General features: G+C 39.3%; 1 protein-coding gene across 2 annotated transcripts; it reads right to left on the minus strand.

Moving 5' to 3' along the window:
• Nucleotides 1-1910: 1910 nt before the first annotated feature.
• LOC137265483 (aldo-keto reductase family 1 member B7-like) lies at nt 1911-18240 on the minus strand. 2 transcript variants are annotated; one of them, XM_067800893.1, is made up of 11 exons: nt 18138-18240; nt 17031-17140; nt 8406-8573; nt 7602-7718; nt 6988-7068; nt 6470-6592; nt 5759-5871; nt 3848-3929; nt 2915-2998; nt 2390-2472; nt 1911-2060 (listed from the first exon to the last, which is right to left on the minus strand). In XM_067800893.1, the coding sequence occupies exons 2-11, from the start codon at nt 17094-17096 to the stop codon at nt 2018-2020; spliced, it is 960 nt and encodes a 319-aa protein (XP_067656994.1). In that variant the 5' UTR covers nt 17097-17140; nt 18138-18240; the 3' UTR covers nt 1911-2017. The 2 variants fall into 2 exon arrangements, with proteins under 2 accessions (XP_067656994.1, XP_067656993.1); XM_067800892.1 differs by lacking the exons at nt 17031-17140; nt 18138-18240 and adding an exon at nt 11260-11341.
• Between the last annotated feature and the right edge of the window lie 3846 nt (nt 18241-22086).

Raw genomic sequence — 22086 nt, forward strand, 5'->3', positions numbered from 1 at the left:
AGTAATACCAGACAATTCATACGGGTAAAAACCAGGCTAGCTATTTTCGGATCGTTCGTAACCCTACGAACTTCTTAAGCCTAACCTGAACATATTGCCTACGATCGAAGTTACTAATTCTTAGCGTTACGAAAGTTTCGAGAATAGGGGCCCTGGTGATTTTCCATCTTGAGAAGGGGGAATAGCTATCCCAGAAATATCGTGGTAAACAAAATAAAGACGTTGTGCTCCATAAAATTTGCCTTGCATGGCCTCAGTGTACTCCGCTGTTACTACGGGGAACTCACATTAATATCAGCTAAATCTCGGATCTTTCATGCACTGACATGGAACCGTATACACCCATACACATACAAAATACCTCAGTTGGTGGGTACCTGGCAGATCGTTTGTAATATGTTTTATGTCATCCTCTTCGTGAGTCAGATTGTCGTGTTGTTGTTCACTGGTAAATAATATTCGTTTGGCGTTCCAGACAACTTCATCATTGGGATGCAGTCCAATATGGTGGTTTTCGTTACGGTTAGTGAGGTGGTGAGCTTCTTTTAATTCTAATTTAATTCGTGCATATCCGGGTTAGAACGGACCTTTAGCAAACCATGTTTGTCGTAAGAGGCGACTAGCGGGATCAATAACTTGGTTTTTACATGTTACGGTGGTGGTCTGTAAATAACCAAGGCTGGACCAGATAATCCAGTGATCAACAGCATGATCATCGTTCTTAACAGTGGGGATACGATGACATGTGTCAACCAGGTCCGCCAGTCTGAGAATATCAAGCACCTCTAAACCTCGTCTTATAGGCCATGGAATCAGCTTTATGCTTCTACCCCAAACGAAATTCTTTTCAAAAACGTAGTCACTTGCATTGGAGGAGGCATATTTCATGAACGACATAAGAAAATTGTGTTCTTTTCAAAGACCTCGGAATGAGAAAGTCTGTCTGTCACTCATCCTTCACATTATCTAGCGGACATATCACTTTCAGTGAAGACCAATCATCGGCACCAAATACATTTCATATGGTAATGTTGATACTTTTAGGACTGAATGGTTTGTTTGGTTGTTTGGTTGTCATTCAGTGCCGCACTGAGTAATATTTCAACATTATGTCCAGTGATCAACAGCATGAGCATCGATCTACGCAGCTTGGATATCATGACATGAGTCAGAAAATCTGACCCCCCCCCCTCCCCGTTAGTCGTTTCTCATGGCAAGCATGGATTGCTGAAGACCAATTCTACTCCGCGTCTTAACAGTTCAAGTGTTCAATGACACCCTTATATTTTAGACCCAATATCCACGCATGATTTTTTGAAACCGATGAACACTGTATATTTACAGCAATTATTCCCCTTCCCTCTATTGGTCAAGAGTAATATTGTCGTTCTGGAAGGACGTTAACGCCAAAGATTCGTCACAAAAATGCCTGTTATTTGTTTAATTTACCAAACATTTCTGTCGTCATTTTGTTTTACTTGCTTTTACTTCAACACTTTGGCAAACCATGCCGTAAGAGCCGACGAAGGAGACCAGTTGTTAGAGCTCGCCCACTTTGGTGATACAAGTCATTGTAGCCCTGCCATATTCAAAATAATTATTCTTTGCCGCGTCCCGATCATCCCTTTGCCCATTGTATGAATGAGTGTCTGTAAGAGCGAGTGTGACTGAATCTACAACTCATATTAACACGTGCCAAACTTTGCAAGCTGTAGCTCTCAGAGAGAAAAAATACTAATGTGTTCCTCCCTCGTCACGTTTTTGTATCAAAAATTTGAAAAAGGTCCTACCGCCCTTCTCACTTTTGAAACAAGCGTTCCCGAGAAACATTTATTTTTGTATGCAGCCAAATTGGAACATTGCCACGTGCAATATTAAATACTAAAATGAATATAAAAACACAACTAAGGTTTCATGTTATTCAAAAGGTATTTATTCAGCTACTTTCTGCAGACTTGACAGGTTACATCCACAAGTTTCTTGTCTGAAGGTGTGGTCAGTTTTTTTTTGTCACGGTTCAAAACTCAATATGAAAAGGGTAATATTTGCTGTGCGCAATTCTGGAAAAGAGAACGAATGTATAAGTGGAAAGTATGTTTCATTTTATTTTTGTTTTTGTTAGTTGTGTAAAGCCGCACTCAGCAAAGCAGCAGTTATATTGCTGCGGTCTGTACATAATCAATTCTGAAGCAGACAATCTATTGATGAACATAGATATAAGCAGTTCTGATATCACGTCTCAACAAAATCTGCCAGCCTGACGACCCGCTCCAGTTTGTCGCCTCTTACGGCAAGCATGGGTTCCTGAAAAAAAGACAATTCAGTGAATTTGTTTTAATGGCAGCATCTGGGAACTTGAAATTGTTCGTTTACTGAAAAGTATACTCACGCTTCAAACCCACAAGCTCGGAAATTCCTGTTCAGTGCGGACACCACCTTCATATCCTCTTCCGTCAGTTGAAAATCGAAAACCTTTGAAATAGAAAAGTAAATGTCCTTCAAAATTGTTTATTAATCACTTTATATGATCAGTCTCGAAATGATCGGAGACAATGGATTTTCACCGCATTGTGTCAGTGTATTGGACAAGAGTCACATTTGTGATGCAATATGTGTAATGCAGATCACGTAAAACAATGAAGACCAGGTTGTACATCGAGAATAAGGTCCTTGACGACAGTTTAGATGCTTTTTGATGAACAATGACTTTCCTGGATTTCATCTTCTTTTTAATCGTTTCGTGGCCTGTTCCAGCCCCATCAACAGGCACTTTGTATCCAAGAATATGCAAGAAGACGACATCCAGGAAATTCGTCATATCCATCGCGATTAAGGTTAGGTTTGACCGTCATAAGAACCCGTCACGTAGTTCTCAACCATCTCAATCTCATACTTTTAACGGCATATCACTTACCTGAAAATTTTCTTGAATTCTAGATGGAGTTACGCTCTTTGGGATGACAACAGTATTCCTCTGTATTCCCCAACGGAGGATAACCTGCGTGTATATGAAAGTGATATATATTTGTTCTATTTATAACTGCGCAACACATACCTGCATATAGGTGCAAACGATCGTTTGTATAACAAATTTGTTTCAGTGCCTCCGACCAAAATTTAAAAGTATTTGTTTTGTTGGGGTGTATTTGACTCCGTTTATTTAAAAATGCTACCCAGATATACTGATCCTAAGGGTGGGGGGCGCTTCGGTCCACAAGATCGACCCAGTTGAATGAGATATGGAACGCCCGTTCAAAAAGACTTTTGGTTTGGTGTAAAACGAAAAACAGATGTGAAAATAAGATGAATGCGTTACAGAAAACCTAACAAGGATGTTGAAGGGGTCAGTAAGATCTGAAACAGGTAACCAAGAAGATGGGTACGTGATTTACCGGTTATAGTAAGGATGTAAGTTGTTCACTGGTCGCGAGGGTACATGGACCATGGACCCCGAGGGACCAGTAAACAACGTATTTATCATACTGAACGCCTGAATTTTAATTTTGAACTGTTGAATGCGAGACGAATCGCCATTTCCCACAAGGTAAACGGATTTAGAGTTATCTCCCTTCCATCGATTTTCAATCGCAAAACATCGGTAATCTCCGTCCTTGATGCGTGATTAAATGTTATTCGAGGTTAAAAAAAAAGTACTACCATGAAGCACCAGAAGAGTTCGGAATTCCCAGCGGTGTACATTGAAACAATACATCGCCTGTAAGCGGGGTACATTGAAAAAATAATACAATAGCGCTTAGCCAATCAGAAAGCGACATTCATGTGTGAGATAAGATAATTCATGTTATTTCACGATGGACGATCTATGTTCGAGAACATTGCAGCATACCTGAGCTATAGACTTCCCGTATTTCTTGGCCAGTTGTTGAAGAGAAGGTTCATCGAACACTCGTCGGAAATTTGTTTCTGATCTGAAACAAAGTGCTCTATCTCTACAGGCTATATAATTTGATTTTAATACAAAGTCTTCCTAACTATGGGGCGGATTGTAACAGCTAACAAATACAAATGTTAGGGTTGTTCATGTGCATTGAATGTCCTCAGACTACCACGACATACCGTTGCCAGTCCTGAGTCTATAAATGGCACGTCTCTAAATATTTAATCGTAACCGATTTATAAAGCAATGAGCAATCTTATGATTTGTCATTGCTTGTTAATTAATTGAGTGTATGTTCAATGATAACGTGTGTTTGTCGATGGTTTGTCAGTTAGGCAATGATATCCATCCCATGTCATGGTCGCACGGGCTCCGATATACCATGTCCCTCCATTTGATAAAAACCTGACTAAATCACTAATTAAACGTGTTTAATACACCCCCACCTAGGTGATAACAGAAATAGACTCTTCAAACAGTGCAGTATTTGACCAGGCTGTCGATCTTGTGTGTGTAAACATTCGACTGCAATGAACACAAATAATCAGCGTAACAGCTACTGCAGAGCCTCGCCATAGCTACTGCAAGGAGATTAACGCGGAGAAATTTGCCGGAGCGAACCATACACGTTTCAAGTGTGTGCTAACTTATATATATATATATACTCCTCCTAAACTACATGATCATGCAGTTAGTGGCTGTATAGTCGAAGCGAGTTTAAGGATCGTAAAACTATGTAAGTCCCAAATTTTGAAAGTCAGCTTAGCTTAACCATGTTTTTTTTAAACGTAGAATAATTGTTATTTTAAATAATGGCTAAATTTCCCTACTATCGCCTGCGGCTGAGGGAACGGTGTAAATCAAGCTTGGTAGCAAAGGAACTGCAAGTCCCCATGGTCCCTAGTGTGGTGATCTGCCTTATGTTGCTGGTGATCTACGGCCCGATTTTATATTGTGTTGTTTTGCAATGATTTACGATTTTACACTGACCTCAAACTAGTTTTAATCAATTTGTGATAGTCTAAATGTTATACTATCCTTCGCTGACAGGTGTTTAAATAAGCATACACATTTTTCATTTTTAGTACAGACCTCTTTGTCGTCACGATATGGCTGAAATATTGCCAATATTGAAGTTAAATATGAACTCACTCACTCATGATCATGCAGTTATTTCGCTTGAAATGATACGGTTGCACCAAATACGCCAGAAAATGTCTTTGTCAATACATTCCTGTAAGTGACATTTAAAAGCTGGTAGGAGGAATACATGTTAAGGACTGATATGAATACATGTTAAGGATAACGTCCTTATTGCGGTAGATGACATGTTTCCATGTATATACATGCTGACACAGTTATCCAGCAAGTGACACAAGTTATTGTGTACAAAAAGAACATATACAAGAAGGATATATAAAAGATTCTACAACTGAATATATATATATATATATATATATATATATATATATATATATATATATATATATATATATATATATATATATATATATATATATATATTGCCATCTATGAAATGTGTCCCTGTCGTCTACTTAAATATCGTTGTACACTTTACATGGAGAACAAAAAAACCAAGCGTTTAAATGAGACAAAAACATCGTGATAGTAATTAGGAGATAAACATACTGTGAATCGAACCCGGGCCTTCGGCATGACGAGCGAACGCTTTAACCACTAGGCTACCCCATCGCCCCCTGAATTATAATAGCTGTAAATTTGGTTTAAAACAACTTTACAGCAATACGCTAACTTAACGTCGTCACAGAAACATTGAGAATATGAATGTTCAAGAATGTTACTGATCAAGAACATGACTACCTGCAATGAGTGACTTACTTAAACCGCGGGTGGTCAGCACTCCCGAGTGGCGAGTAGGCAGTGACAACTATCCCTTTTTCTCGGCAGAAGGATATCAGCTTGTCGCTCGTATTGTAGGGGTTGATTTCGACCTGTCAGTAATAACATGCAACATACATGCAACTGAATATTTGCGTGACAGCTAACTCATCCAAATCTACACGCGTAATAACACCCCTTCTATTCTGTAGTTAGTTCAAGTTACGTTTACACACAGAGAGTGTCTACAACTGGTGTAACTGGGGAGAGTGAGTGAATTACGCCGTTTTTTTAGCAATGTTCCAACAATATAATGACGGGGACAAAAGAAATATTGTACCCATGTGGGGAATCGAACCGCGGCCTTCAGCGTGACGAGCGAACGATCTGACCACAAGGCTATCAAACCGCCGAAGAGTTAGTAGAGCACAGCAGTATAATATTATCCAGCTAAAACCTATGGAAACAGCCAGAACGTTACTGGACAATAGAATTACACGTTTGTCACAATGTATGATGTTGTTAGCTGGTAGAGGCAATATTGCAATAATCGGGTATGGACCAAACAATCTCGTGATAGACATCTTGAGCATCGATCTACGTAACTGGGACACTATGACATGCTTCAACAAAGCCAACGAGTCTGATCATCCGATCCTGTTAGCAGAAACGGTAGCTGAAGACCCACATTTCCGTATAATGCCACTGTACCTGATTGTTCACGGGAGCGTATTTCAAGCCTTCCATTTGGAGAATCCGTTGTATTTGTTCTGAGTTAAAGTTGGAGACGCCAATAGACCTTGTTAGACCTTTCTCCACAAGAGATTCCATTGCCTGCAGAAGACGAATTTCAATTTACATATCTGACACATCATAAAGGTGTGTTTGCAGGCTCGATTGAGGTTAAAGGCTCTTTGAAAAGTGGTTTACTTATAAACCATTACTACAAACATGTAAAGCCTTCGTTTAAATGGAGTAACAAGCAGAGTGAGTGAGGAAAGTTTTTGACCGCTTTAAGAAATATTCCAGCTTGAGAAATGGGTTTCACGCATTGTGCACTTGTGAGAAATTAAACACGGGTCTTCACCGTAACGAAAGGACGCATTAAATACAAGACTACCCCACCGCTCCCTTTAAGTAGGATGATCTAAGGATAAAGGGCACTGATTCCTTTCTTAAGTACGTTTGCCAGTATTATTAGATGTGATAAACTCACAACTAAAGCTCACCTTCCAGGTATCGAGGTAGTCAACATCTGATAATGCGATGGTGTTATCTGCATTACGGGGCATCAGTTCACCAGTGTCTTCCTGAACAACACAAAACAACATGGTATGTAAGACATGTTAAGATTTTATTATTATGATCACAATTATTTTAACATTGGCACATCTTCCAATTTATAATTATTCAAGGAAACAAAACATGATAGCAAGCGATAACATGGTAATAATAGTTCATGTACAATTAAAAAGTAGTTGGTATCGGATTTACAAGATTGATACAATGCAAATGATGAAACTAGGAAACACGATGATGCGAAACTAAGGGACAGTGTGACCATTTATTCTATCCCTTTGGCAATGTTTCATCTGCATGGACGTATATTACTTTTTGGCATTGACCAGTGGTATGAGCGCAAAATGGAACACTCCCTACTTTTTGGAATGGCATGATACTCTATTTGTGTAAACTATGCTCTGGATATCAGTAATTGGATTGTCTGATCCAGGCCATTATTTAAAGACCGCTCACCATCACTAGACTACCACTAAATGCGGAAACCAGAATCGAGGAAACATTGCATGAAACGAAGCCACATAATAGTAACTGATGGTGTTACCTTGAAGCCAAATGGCCAGTGAATTAGGTAGAGATCCACGTAGGAAAGTCTCAGTAGGTCCAAAGATCCCTTCATTGAACCCTCGACAAGGTCTGGACGATGGAATGTGTTCCATAACTGTGAACAGATAAGATGGTCCTTATGTTAGTACCTCCATTTCCTTATACACCGTTGGGTGTGCTTGTAGACATATGATTGACTGAAAAAATGGATATATTTTAGACACAGGTGTAAGTAATATCTCAGTATCCAAACTTTGGATACACAAACACACTGAATAGTAGTTTAAGAGGACGTCCAACACAGCAGCGGCCATATGATCCAGCACAGACCAACATGTCTCGGTATTTCTGTTGCTTGTTTCTCAACTTAAAACTACTATTCCTCGTTCACAATTTCTACCCCTTGCTGACACCTTTTAGCACGTGGCCATTTTGATACCATACCAACGACAACGCAGCAATTCTGCAATATCAGATGAATCTGCATTCGTTTGTAAGCCTCCGGTTGATATTTAACCCAACCATACCCTTACTTACGAAATAGTGATTTGTGATAATTACATCTCCTTAAATCAGAATACAATAATATCATAATGATGGCACGATATACTGTCGGCGCAAGACATTTACTCCAGAGAGATTCCATACCGCACTGTCTCTTCGTTTTGACGAACCCGTCCTTCAGTGGCTTCACATTGGTAAGCTTGACATCAACCTGAGCGGTCGATAAATTTTAGTGCGCTATTTACCAACGAATATTGATTGAATGAATGAAGAAGTGTCACCAAAGGAAATAACTTACTTTTGTGGTAATGAACAAGTCCTCTCGCTTGATGGTTCCTTCGTCTATCTTGGCTTTAATGGCTTGACCCACTTCCGCTTCATTGCCGTAGAGCCATGCGCAGTCAATGTGGCGGTATCCACAGTCAATAGCTGCTTTGACAGCTTCCGCTACTTCGCCCTTGGTAGACTACATGAACAAAAAACATAGTTCTGTACAATAAGATCGCCTTAAGCGTGAAGACAATAAAAGAACGCTGTATATATCGCAAGAGACGTTCTTTCAACTCAATATTACCTTATGGAATACGATATTAAGAATAGGATGTTGAACGTCAGGGCAGAATTTGTCCACAAATTGACGACCATGGGGACTTCAGCTCTTGTTTCACGTCAGCTGACATATGTTACACTGTTTCAACACTACTTTGCCACTCAAAGTCATAGTAAAGGATGTTAATTGTACGAATGGTCTCCGGCCAACATACAGTACAGTTATGCATAAGAATACAACTTACATAAATTGCAATGAGTAGTAAATTGCTATCCAAACAGCGAATCGTGCTATACTAAGTTGTAAATTACGATGGATCTACAAAACTTTAAATCAGTTTGTAACGTTTAATAATTAATATAGTACGAATCCTTTATCGTTACATGCTGGTCAGTTGATGAAAGAAGTAGTTTATAGCTTATGCAGGTGGCTTACATTGAATTGAATATTTCGTACGTACTTTTTCATAACAGGGACATACAGATAATACTCAATTTCACTTTCCATATCATATTTATACGGAGGGCACATTCTCTTGCATCGTTCAGCATAAAATCGATTTCCTTCGTTTACCATTATATTGATCAAGTCTAACCTAAAACGTACAAACGGACAGTATTATATAAATTTCTCTGATGTAAATAACTTAGATATTTCTCCGGGTGGATTTGTGATTTGTATACCGTGATAATACCGTGAAATATTATCTATTACTAACTGACACTATTTCTTTCATGAGTATATTACAATCTTGAACCACCGACTGACGTAACCACACAAACCCGGAACCATGTGAAAACAAAGGTTTCCTTACATGTAATATGAATGTTGTCCAAATGAATAAGCATGTCATAAGACTTTTTAGGCAATCCATTTTCTTGCATACACAATATCTTAAACTAGAATTTTATACATCGAATATAAGCACTATTTTATATACATGGGATACATTTACAGTGTACAATTAAGTGTAGATGGTCAAACATTAAACAATTTCTCACTAGCTATCAGACGCATGTTTTTCATGGCATTCGCACCGCTGGAATCCCCAGATCTCTGATCCACACTAAAGCATAGGTTGAATTTGACAGTGAAACAGTTTAAATTCTAAGATACGTCGGTGAAAAATCAAAGGCGACGGTAATACTTTATCAGGCAACAATGTGCACTTTTTGCATTACGTCATAATGTTTTGGCGTCAGTACGTCATTCTAGGCTGCCCCCTAGTAATCGAACACTTTTGCAATACGTCACAATGTAACAGACGTCACAATGTAACAGACGTCACGACCCATGTCAATTGTCATCGCCTCCTACATTTCTTACAGACAGCTACTCCGATCATCCACTGTTGGAAACATATAGTTTGTGTTTTCGGACGGACAGAGTGTCTCAGTTCGACTCACACGGCAACGCTCGCTATGTTTACATTCCCACGATGCAATCGTGGAGTGTCACTTGACGAGTCATCTTCATCTGGATCTATTGATCTGAACTTACGTTGGTAGTAGAAATGCGACGTTCAAACGGCCCATATGAATCGCGTTAACATCAGATGAAATTAAAATAAATTAGAGAAGCTATTTAATCCTGAAGTATTATAATTAAAACACTAGGACGCTTGTACAGTGCAAAAAGCACTGTTCTTGTGCTTTAACTACAATATTTCAGGGCAAAATTGTGCTTTGTTAGACTAGACATGGTGGCAGAGCGTGCGGTATTTCTTAAGTGAATAGAATAAATAACATGAACCAGGAGGGGAGATCAACTGGTATCATGAAAATGACTTTGTTCACCGGTGCCTACCTGGACAACGTATCTGATACCCATGAAAATGACTATTTGAGGGTACCATGAAGCACAGATTCAGTTACCTTTGCCTGTCATACGTGCGTTTACACCTACTGCAAACTACAGAAATATACTGAGGGGACAAATAGAGGATCACGTGAAAGCACAACTGTTTGGTATTTTGGGTTTTGTGCGTCCATTCCCTACATTTGTGTGTTGTGTGAAACCCTGGCAAAACACAATAATGTTTTGTATCAGGAACATAAATACCAATTAACATTTGGTCCTGTCAACCGGAACTAAATACTTCCTTTCAAGGACTCACTGAAAATACTTACCATATGTAATGTATGTATACATGGTTACATAGAAGATTGATTTCTCAAGTAACTTGGGGGAGCCAACTGCAAAACTTATGCAGATGAACTGCACGAGGATGACGCATCAAATTTGCTCAAACCATGTGCAAATATCGTGCACGTGAACAGCTGCGATTTGATGACTGTAAGGTTTTGTTACGAATTTTCACTGCTATTTATCAACTAATGACAATAATCTTTTCAACGATACGAATTTGTATTAGAATACATCAGTTCATATGTGAACAGGACCTTTAAACAGTATGAAATATTTTCTATTTTACTCTAGAACAGTTGCCTGAATTTGTGGCTATATTTTCACTAGTGAGGCTAAACTGTAGGAAGGTAGTATATATAAATATTTGAAATTTCAACCGTACGTGACATCCGAAATGTGCCACATTTTGAACAGTGCTGCATTTCACAAACACTACGATATGTTATATTCTCACCTTCCAAGTCCCCAGACCAAAAACAGGCATACATTTTCCATTACTGAAGTTGACGACGGGAACAGCTGCCATGCTTAACACGCGGGAGGTGACACGCGAGTACCTGTAGTTGCGTGAATGACTAGCAAAGGAACGCAGTCTATTTATACCCGACGGTTGTTTACTCTTCTGCTCAAACAGCTTCCCACACGCACACCCTTGTCATAAGTATCCCACAGCATTTGAATATGTCAGCAATTTGTCCACGCATGTACACCCTCACTAAAAAAATAATAGTGAATGATTTTAGTATTTAAAATATTCCAGAAACATCACGGCGGGGATGTAAAAAATGGCTTAAGACACTGTACCCATACGGAAAATGGAACCAGGGACTTAGGTGTGACGGGCGGACGCTTTAACCACTAGGCTACCCCATCGCCCAATACAAATACAGTGAGGCAAATATTACTCACATAGACAAGAACATTTGAATTTACTGTAGAAATGGTATGTTTAGCAGTAGATATATAAAAGCGACAAAACAAATTCGATATTCATAAAAAGATAGTCATATTGAAATAGAACCCATGTGACCTAATATAACTCACTCACTTATAATAGGAAGAGACAAAACTCTTTCATCCATCAGAAATCCTTGCATAGAGCAGCGTCAAATCTATGATTGCGACCATATCACGAAGAAGATACATTCTGTCTTGTCATAGGGTCACGACATATGCAAACATCGTTTTTATTCCGTCCTAATGTAGTATCGACTGGGTAGAACATCGAAATGTTTTCACCAAATGATTATCTTTGTGTGTTTAATCCTGATATTTTACGAGTAAATATTTATTAATACTCATTGCGTTACGCAATATTTACTCACTCTAATAGGTCAGAATACAGATACAGAAGTAATTTGAATAGTAAGTGTTAAACATTCAAGTAATCAAATTACCATAGTCTTCTCAACTGTAACAGTCGAAATTCATTAACATCTTTTTTCCACTATGTCCTTGGAAAGTCAGGGAACATCCTGTAAAATGTTCCCGTAGAAAATATACTAGTATCTTTGCATGTAAATGCCTGTTAGGTCAGCATGTAAGGTCACTCTTATCAGTATATTCTGTCAAATCTTTATTCATATCCTTGATGAAAGTATCAGAGGCGATCTAAACTTGCATCATTGATTGACACATGTGATCATATCCCAGTTGCGTAGATCGATGCTCATATTCAGTCAGTGGGCCTGTCCAGCCCATCCTGACCGTCGCCTCTTCTGACATGGATGGTTGAAGACCAGATCTAACCAAGATCTTCACTGGTCGAACACACTGAGGCATATGTTGATCTTTCTGAAGGACCGTCCAAAATACATCATAGAACTGAGCACGAAGGTGGTCCTTTTACCAGGAACATACTATTATTTATTGTTGAAAGATGTATAGTTAATCTCCTTTTCGTCAACGACATCCACACCCTTGAAGAGCCGGGACAGAATTGGCGTTCGGCAAACTGTCAGACTCCCTGACTTGGCTGACACATGCAACAGTGTAGATCGGTACTCATGATGTTGATCACTGGACTGTCTGGCCCAGACATGATCATTTGGAATATATCTTAGAACAACACATAAACAAACTCAGTCAGCCTGAGCTTTTTGTAAATGTCCAGTGATGTTGGATGATATTTAATAAAGCCTCAAAATAATGAAAAATAAATTTTAAGTTAGATTCTTACCAGACTTGAACATGTTGTATGACTAAATTTGTTCTGATAGGGCGTTGTCTAGACAGTACATAACCATCTCGATTTATAGTCCCCAGTATTAAGTGGCGTGGTGCAATCGTTCAAAAACGTGTTACCAGCTCGTGACAAGGTCATGTATCGTCGCCACTAAGAAGTGGAGCAAATCTCTCAATAACCTATATGTGAATGGATCAGTTTTCGTGTCAGTGACATGTGTAGCCCTGCTATGAATACCACTGATAAGCTGTTATCCTATGAACAACGAACATACCCGCTGACTTGTTCAAAAATTCCTTCTAGAAGGTTCATTCTATGGAAATGAACTGTGTAGAATTTAAACAAGGCCAATCCCTGCGTCTCTCCCGGGTGACTCATCCACTGATAGATTTATTCCTCAAAGCATGTACAGTTTTAAGTATAGTTTTGAGCCGTTTTCAGCAATATCGCTGCGTCGGTTACCGTAAATTTACTTCACACATTGTGACCACGTGGGGAAGTAGCGCAGTGTTTGCAATGCTGTAATTTACCAACTGGCCATCAGGACCTGCTGCTACCTGCAGAATTTTATATCTACAGGTCCTGAATAAAATCTGCAGGCACATATTTTCAAAGTCAAACCAATAAGGCCAAATAGACTACACTGTACACAGTTTCACAATGTTTCCACTAGATCACGCAAAGCCTATGCACACAGAGGAGTTTTTATTTGTTAAAGGTCACATGCAACCAAAAATTCAAACATAATTTAAACACAGTCATCACTTATTCATGATATATAATATGTATTGCTGCTTGTAAATACACAAACAAACAAAATTATAAGACTGTGTTAGACTTGATATACCTGTAACAAAGATACCAGGAGGTGACACTGTTGGTTAGCATTAACATGGTGGATCATGAGTGATTCCCGAACGTTAATAAAGACAAAAATGGTACACATTCCAGTTGAAAAACAATTGACAGATAATGTACTAAAGGCCGTGAAGACCTTCACAAATTTGAAACTGCCGGCAGGATACAATGACAACCGGCGGTGGGTCTTCGGCTCGGCGGTTATTTCGAAAGCTGTTTCGGTACCCCACCGCCCAAGAGTTATCTATTTATGAACATGATGTGACCTGATACAGATGTTTCACCTTTTCTCAGAAAATGGCTTTTGACAGTCCCAAAATAGACTCCGGATGTTTCGGGGAAAAAATCCTATGAAACAAATGCGTTCGATACATCAGCAGGCATGTTGAACATAAAAGACAGCTAGAGTAAACCCTGTGCTTTCCAGTCATTCAGAAGACGTTTGTTTACTCAGATGACGGGCGTATTGCACAGCCGTTAACTGTAGCCCGATTTTCCCGGGCAAACATAGATCAGGCATTGCAACATGCCTTGAACGTTACGGTCGTTACCCAGTCACAGTGGTGTGCCTCCGTTTCCTACAGTGAGGTTTAACAGCCCGGCACTTACCTGGACCGTTTGATATTTCAAATTATTTCAAATTTTATGGAACTGAACAAACAGGTCAAAACAGGTCAAACCGTGTATTTCCTTACGGCTTGTTTAGCGGTCAGTTATGATTACCACTATACAGTCACGATGTGTGACCTCATTTCACTGGCGTTACATACACGTGTTGTGGCACTTTGCATATCATGTGATATTCGTTTGTGAATGCCTGCTGTGCCGTTATTTGCGTGACTCTTTCTGGGTCGGTTTTTTTCGTTCAACAGCAAAGACTTTCTGTGGATGTTGCCATTTTCAAACGTCCGCTGTTTCTTAATTAAGGGCATATTACAAGCATATGTTGCATCTGTACAGTGCGTTAATTCTGGATGGTTTTATTTATCAAGTGAAGTAGCCTAGTAGTTAAACCGTTCGCTCGTCACGTCTGGGTTCCTTTCACCGTATGGGTGAACGGTGTGAAAGTGTCCCAATCTGTGATATTGCTGTGAGATTGCTTTAGCGCCATAAAACTAAACACGCTAAACACTAAAAGGCAAACACAAATACATTCACAAATTTCTAATGGTTGACCTCTTGCGATACTGCTACTGGGCATGTGATTTATCTAATAATTACTCTATACTAATTCATCTTGAGCGTCAAGTTTTCATCTGTATGATATACGTCTATGATATTTCCCAATTCAGTTCACCATGTTCATAGTAAACTATAGGCTCGTCATAATCTCTACCAAATTATGAATCTGACACTCAAAATCCCTCTAAGAAAGTAGTGTGAGCTATACAAAAGCAGATGTGTATCATACTGCAAAATGGGCGGTAGGGTAGCCTAGTGGTTCAATTGTCACGTCGAAGACCTGGGTTCGATTCCCCACACAGGTACAATGTGCGGAGCCCATTTCTGGTGCTGATAAATATATCAACATCCTCCTGGAATGTTCAAACATTCATCGGATCTTTTACTAAGCCTTCCATATCTTGAGATTATGTTCAACATTATTCTCGACACTGGGAACTTTCCTGAATCTTGGTCAGTTGGCATTTTTGTTCCAATCTATGAGCATTGTGACCATAAAGATACCATCCGTTGGATATATCAACAAAGTTATCAACAAAACATTAGTTCGTGGACTGACGTCATGGATCAGATATATATGGTCAAGCGGGATTTAGGGAGGAATATAGAATGACAGATAATATATTTATACATGTACTTCATAGTCTGATACAAAGATATCTCAGCTCACAATGTGGAAAGTCCAATGCAAAATTAGTGGATTTTGCAACGGATTTTGATTCTGCGGAGCGGAATGAACTACGGGGACTTTTACAATCACACGGTCTTAGTATTCAAAATAAATAAAATGTTGAAGAGGACTTGCGAAAATGGTACTAAACAGTGTAAGAAATAAGCATGAATTATCTGACCCAGTTATTAGAGAACTTGGTGTTAGACACGGCTGTATTTTAAGCCCTTTCCTTTTTATGTTTTTCAATTATCAGTTGGCAGTGCAAATAATATGTGACACATGTACTACATCTAAATACAGTACAACTGTTTATGCTTCTCTTTGCCTATGATACTGGATTATTCTCTAATACTGTTAGCTGTTTACAGAAACAAATGGATGAATTAGACACATTTTCCCATCAGTATGAATTGTGTGTAAGCAGAGACAAAACCAAGACCTAAATGGAAAAAAATGGTATCACAAAGTGCAACTACGAGTCTTTATAAATATCTTGCCGTATATTTCTCTGATAGCCTTTCCTCGTCCACACACACAAAACAAGGGCCATTACAGACCTTGAAAATGTTAATCGCAATTATTAGAAATATGAGATCTTTAGGTAAAATGACCTTAAACACATTCTTTAAAATATTCGATATGAAGAAGAATCAAATACTTCAATATGGCTCTGAAATATGGGGTTACATCAAATTGGAAAGGTTCATTAATATCCGTGCAAAAAGTTTCTTGATGTAACGCCAAACGCATATTATATGATGGTTTACGGAGAAATATGTAGATTTCTCTTGTGTCTATATTACAAGAGAAAAGCTATAAACTACTGGGTGCGAAACTACTGCACATCCACAAATATTCGCCAACTAGCTTTGATATGACGAAATTTATGACGAAAAGAAATTGGGTCTCTCTCTCTCTCAGAACCCGGAATCACAGATCATGTCAATTGTGTAATATGAATACATTTGTGGATGAACTAAAGCAATACTATTGTAAGCATCCGAGTGTGTAACTTTTAATTTCTCTATTACCATGCACTACCATATCATTTTGACAGAATCTGCCAAAGTACATCGATTCTGCTATGATTTTAAGAAAAAGGCCTTGGATTGTTATAGAAATGAATTTCTAACTGATTTCTATCTCCTTGAGCAAACGTTAAATATACTATAGGTCTGTGGCCTTTGTAAATACTAAATAAAGATTCATTGATTGAATTATTACATTATATTATCTTCATTCATTCACTCATGTTATATTTCTAACTGCATGTTCCCAGACCACATACGCAAAGGCAGACAAGCATAGTATATACATGTATTGTTACCTGCCATGTCCCCAGACCAAGCACTGGCATAGACTTTCCATTACTCAAACTGACGACGGGGACCATTTCGAACACCCGGAAGACGGACACACGACCGGAGGACTATGTATCTGCGGATAGAATAGCAGGTCAGATGACTTTAATCCACCTTGGACTGACCACAGTACAAGAACAACTTCACATGCATTTATCACACGCATGTAGTTTCCATAGCGCAGCATTTTACATGCATTAGCGTACGCATATTATACGCTAGTGGACATGCACAGAGTAAGACCAAAAGCAGCGAACAGGATTTATTGCAGCGGGAAAAGTACATTTGGATATAAAGTTGAACTATTTTCAGAAGTTGAGTATGAAGTCTGAAATAGCCAGCAGATGGGTTGAAACGGCGTTGAACCAATAATATCATGAGCTAACAGCGCGATGTGCAGTAAAGATCTTAGAAGTAATGCACACTTGTTCGGAGGCGGTGTGGCCTAACCGTGTGACGACTATTCCCCACATGGGTACAATCACTGGAAGGGAACTTGGTTACAGCAAGAGTGGAGCCTCCGTGATTTTTGCGACAGAAACTTTGTGATTTTTGACAGAGTCAGTTTTGTCACAGAATCTTTGCAATGATATGTGTTATGATAACATAAATGGCAACCAGATTTCCTACCAGTGACAATGGGCGAAGCCCCCTTTCGGTGCCCCGCCGTGATATTGCTTGAATATTGCTTAAAGCGGCGTAAAACAATTTGGCGAACATTTGACTTGTTCAATTATTTTTAGATACTGTACGGGATGCGAACTCCCTTTTTGACCTGAAATTTGGTTAAAAGGCCACTGAAGATCGGGGGAAATTGAAGTGTGCACCCCAACCCCATCTCCCCTTTTCCTCCCACCCCTACTCCTCTCACCCCTCCCTCTTTCTCAAGTGTCTGCCCCCGGTTATGACTACGGTAGCTGTCATCGCATTCTACATGTGGACAGCCAGAGACCATATACCGGTATATGGTCTCTGAGACAGCCACGCCTGTGAGACAATCACTTCAGTATTTGGTCCAGACTCAATAATTTGCAGATTTACTTTGTAGTGATTACATATGGAAATTAGCTAACCTCCTAGAAGTTACTTGTTTAATCTTCCGCGATTTCCTGATTTGAAAAAGCGACACGTTGCGTAAGTTTGTTCTTTTTTTATTTTCCACCATGAAGAGGTGCACAATATAGAGTTATGTCCCTTTGTTGCACTAAATGAAACGGCAGGAAAATCCTCATGTGCCAAAATATCGTCCCAAATAATTCGGCATGGTTTTACATCATTTGTATTTCATTATGGAATATAAAACTTTCTATGCACCCTAATACGTGCTATTGGATATGTAACAGTCGCTTGACATCCAGGGAGATGTTTGCATCCTTACTCGCTCTCTGTCCTGCCTTCGGAATATGATTTACACAATCTAGACCAGCTGCCATAAGTTTATTGAAGATTGAGAAATTTACAGGCCAAGGAACACTGGACAGAGTATTGTTTTGCGCCACGTCTACAAACGTGAATATATCATTTAACCAACGCCTGCTAACGTATGGTGTATTTGTCATTCAACGAACGTCTACAAACGTACGGTGTATATGTCCGTAACCAACGTCTACTAAAGTATGGTGAGTTTGTCATTTGACCGACGTCTACTAAGGTATGATGTACACATATATCGCTTTATTCGGGTATGGTGTATAAAACATGTAACACTGGTCTACTCGGGCATGGTGTATAAAACATGTAACACTGGTCTACTCCGGCATGGGGTATAAAACATGTAACACCGGTCTGCTCTGACATGGTGTATAAAATGTGTAACGCTGGTCTACTCGGGCTTTGTATATAAAACATGTAACACTGGTCTACTCGGACATGGTGAATAAAACATGTAACACTGGCCTACTCGGGCATGGTGTATCAAACACGTAACACTAGTTTACTCGGGTATTGTGTACAAAACATGTAATACCGGTCTGTTCGCACATGGAGTAAAAAACATATAACACTAGTGTATTCTGACATGGTGTGTAAAACATGCAACACCGATCTACTCGGACATGGTGTATAAAACATGTAACACTGGTCTACTCTGACATGGGGTAGAAAACATGTAACACTAGTTTATTCGGGTATTGTGTATAAGCCATGTAATTCTGGTCAAATACATTCAAAAATGGCTACCCTAAATCATTTTTCCCATGACAACTATTTGTTGCATACGTGTTCTGTAAAGCCATACGTCCGGGACACCTTGTTCGGTTTGATGACAGTAGATTTCTTTTCCAAATTGCCCAAATCTTAACGCTGCATTCAAAGAATCAAGAATCTGATTTACGCGTCTTGTGTGTTCTTTCACAAATTGATCTTTCTTAACTCCATATCGGTTTTTATGTTCTTAGTCATCGTTTGCCACACGGACCGTAATATCCGGGGCATATTTTTTCGTGTTTCTGTTAATTCAGTTTGAAACGGTTTTTCTTTCGGGTGGTTTTCTTTGTACCACTCTGCGATTGTCTTTGGACGCTGCATCAAGTTCGTCCAATGTTCGAACAGCAGTGTGCGAATTCACTTTAGTTTCACGCCGCTTTTAGCAATCTAAGGCGGGGACTTTAAAACTGGAATTGGCATTTTGGTATTTCAATTTTTACTGGCAGCTTATTATTTTTGAAAACCATATTTGATGGTCCATCTGAATTCCCATCATGGACACAATATTTCACTGACGTGGTTATACAGGCAGACATCGATGGTGTTCTCAAAACAGCCGCAGTGAGTTTCACAGACTAATACATCTCCAAACGCATTAAAAGTTCATGCCAATAGATTAAATAACAACATAAAACGGCATGCCTTAAGAGTCCGTCTGTGTGGCTGTACGTGTATGTTGGTCTGTTGAGCAGTGAAGTATACTTCCCCATAATAAAGATTATTCATCGAAATGCCCTTCAGACATGGAACAGTAGTCTACAGCAATGTCATGGTGACCCACCTTAGATAGCATATATACATTTTAATGCATCTTTCTCTCTCTTACCTTCAGAGGGTGAGTGAGTAAGTTTAGTTTTACGCCTCACTCAGCAAAATTCTACCTTTATGGCGGCGATCTGTAAATAGTCGAGTCTGGACCAGACAGTCCAGAGACCAACAACATGAGCATCGATCTGCGCTACTGGGAACCGATGACATGTGTCAACCAAGTCAGCGAGTCTGACCACCCGATCCCGTTAGTCACCTCTTACGACAAGCATAGTCGCCCTTTATGGCAAGCATGCATATGGGTTGCTGAAGGCCTATTCTACCCCGGGACCTTCACGGGTCTCAAGGTCCGAGAACAATGGTGAGCACTTGCGTGTTGATCCCCACACAATTACTGTGATATTTCTTCTTTCAACATGACATGGGGCTATATTCATTTTTGTCTCAATCATACCTAAAAGGTATTCATGTAAATGATACATAAATGGTATTTGCCACTGAACACGTTGCTTGAATTTATTCACAATCAGAATGTTCATCTTGTTCAATACCTTTAATGTGACCATGCATGAGTTCAGTATAAGGGGCAAGCTAGCTAAAGCGTCAGTCTAGTGATCCAGCGGGGTTTAGGTGTCGGGATCGACTCCACTTGTGACCGGGTGTAAAACCTCGGCGTCAACTTTGTGTGCAGACTCTTTCCGTGTTTTCACAAACCCTAGTTTACAGTACACAACCCTGTGCACTTAAAAGAACCCACGTTGGTATATGACCAGATGGTGGACACATGAATACGTGCATACACCTAATTGCGAGTACCACAACGTGCAGTGAACTTGGACGATGTACTGCAACTATGTCCAAGTGCACTATACATGTATTTCAGTCTTGAAATTTCTGGACTTCGTTCGTACAGAGCGTACCCTAAAGTAGAACGGGGAATTCCTTAAGATTAATAAAGACGTTCCAGTAGATGTCTTCTATGTATTGATACGAAATCACGAACTTCTACTGACTCTTTATAGTCAGCGTTCGAATTCGTTTTATTGGTCATAACATACAACGAATCTTTTAATTACATTTTAGTTCGTTGAAATAAGTTAGGTAATCTGCTAATAGAAATTCACTGGACATCCTGAAATGTGCGTTTGGTGGAGTTCTCAAGTGACGATGATAGCAGCGTTTCTATATCTGATTAGTCATGCTTTGATTTTACACTGCTGTGTGAATGTCAAATTACTTTTTAGAGCTGACGTCACGTGCGTATGACATAATGGTCATTTGGGTTTATTACACAGTATGGCTTCCATATACAATGTTCATTCGATAAGTTACTGGTACAATCAGTCCGGGAGATGTTGATATCCGGAATGTGATACTGCTGGTATTACCCAGGTACAGTATATCAATCACATGCAATATTAACATTCAGTGTACCGTGTCCTCCTCAGAGCACAAGTCGCGTAACGTTCAAAGAAACTTTAGACGTACCATATTTTAATCGTAGTACATGTGGATATGTGTAATCAGAATTTATGGATAGTTTTGTCTCCTGTCCTGTACACCACAACCAGTATTTACATTGCATTGTTCGAAATATAAAAGAAATGTTTAAGATATATATTAGTTTTCATTTCTTTTCAGTGATATTCTAGCTGCTTTACATTCTTTCGTCGACAATCTTTATAATGTGGCCGTGTACATATTTATAGTTGTTCTAGTCGCGAGATGGTTGAACATTTGTGGACGTGACATGAAGTCGTAAGTCACTCACTCACTCACTCACTCAGTCCTAGTCTACCACGACAAAGATTCGTCATAAAAGTGTGTAATTTATTGTTGATTGTTTTTGTACCTGTCACTGTACCACCAACCCGGTCACCGACCAATTTGCATTGTATTAAATGACTAACCGGATCGGCCTCGCTGACTTCATACAGATCATAGCACCCACGTAACATTGGTTCATACGCATGATACAAATCACTTGATTATCAGGTAAATCTGTAATTGTTTCAAACCGTTATCAACCAGTTGGATACTCGCTATGCG

The sequence above is a fragment of the Haliotis asinina genome, chromosome 15 (genome assembly GCF_037392515.1).
Source record: "Haliotis asinina isolate JCU_RB_2024 chromosome 15, JCU_Hal_asi_v2, whole genome shotgun sequence".
Taxonomy (NCBI): Eukaryota; Metazoa; Mollusca; class Gastropoda; order Lepetellida; family Haliotidae; genus Haliotis; species Haliotis asinina.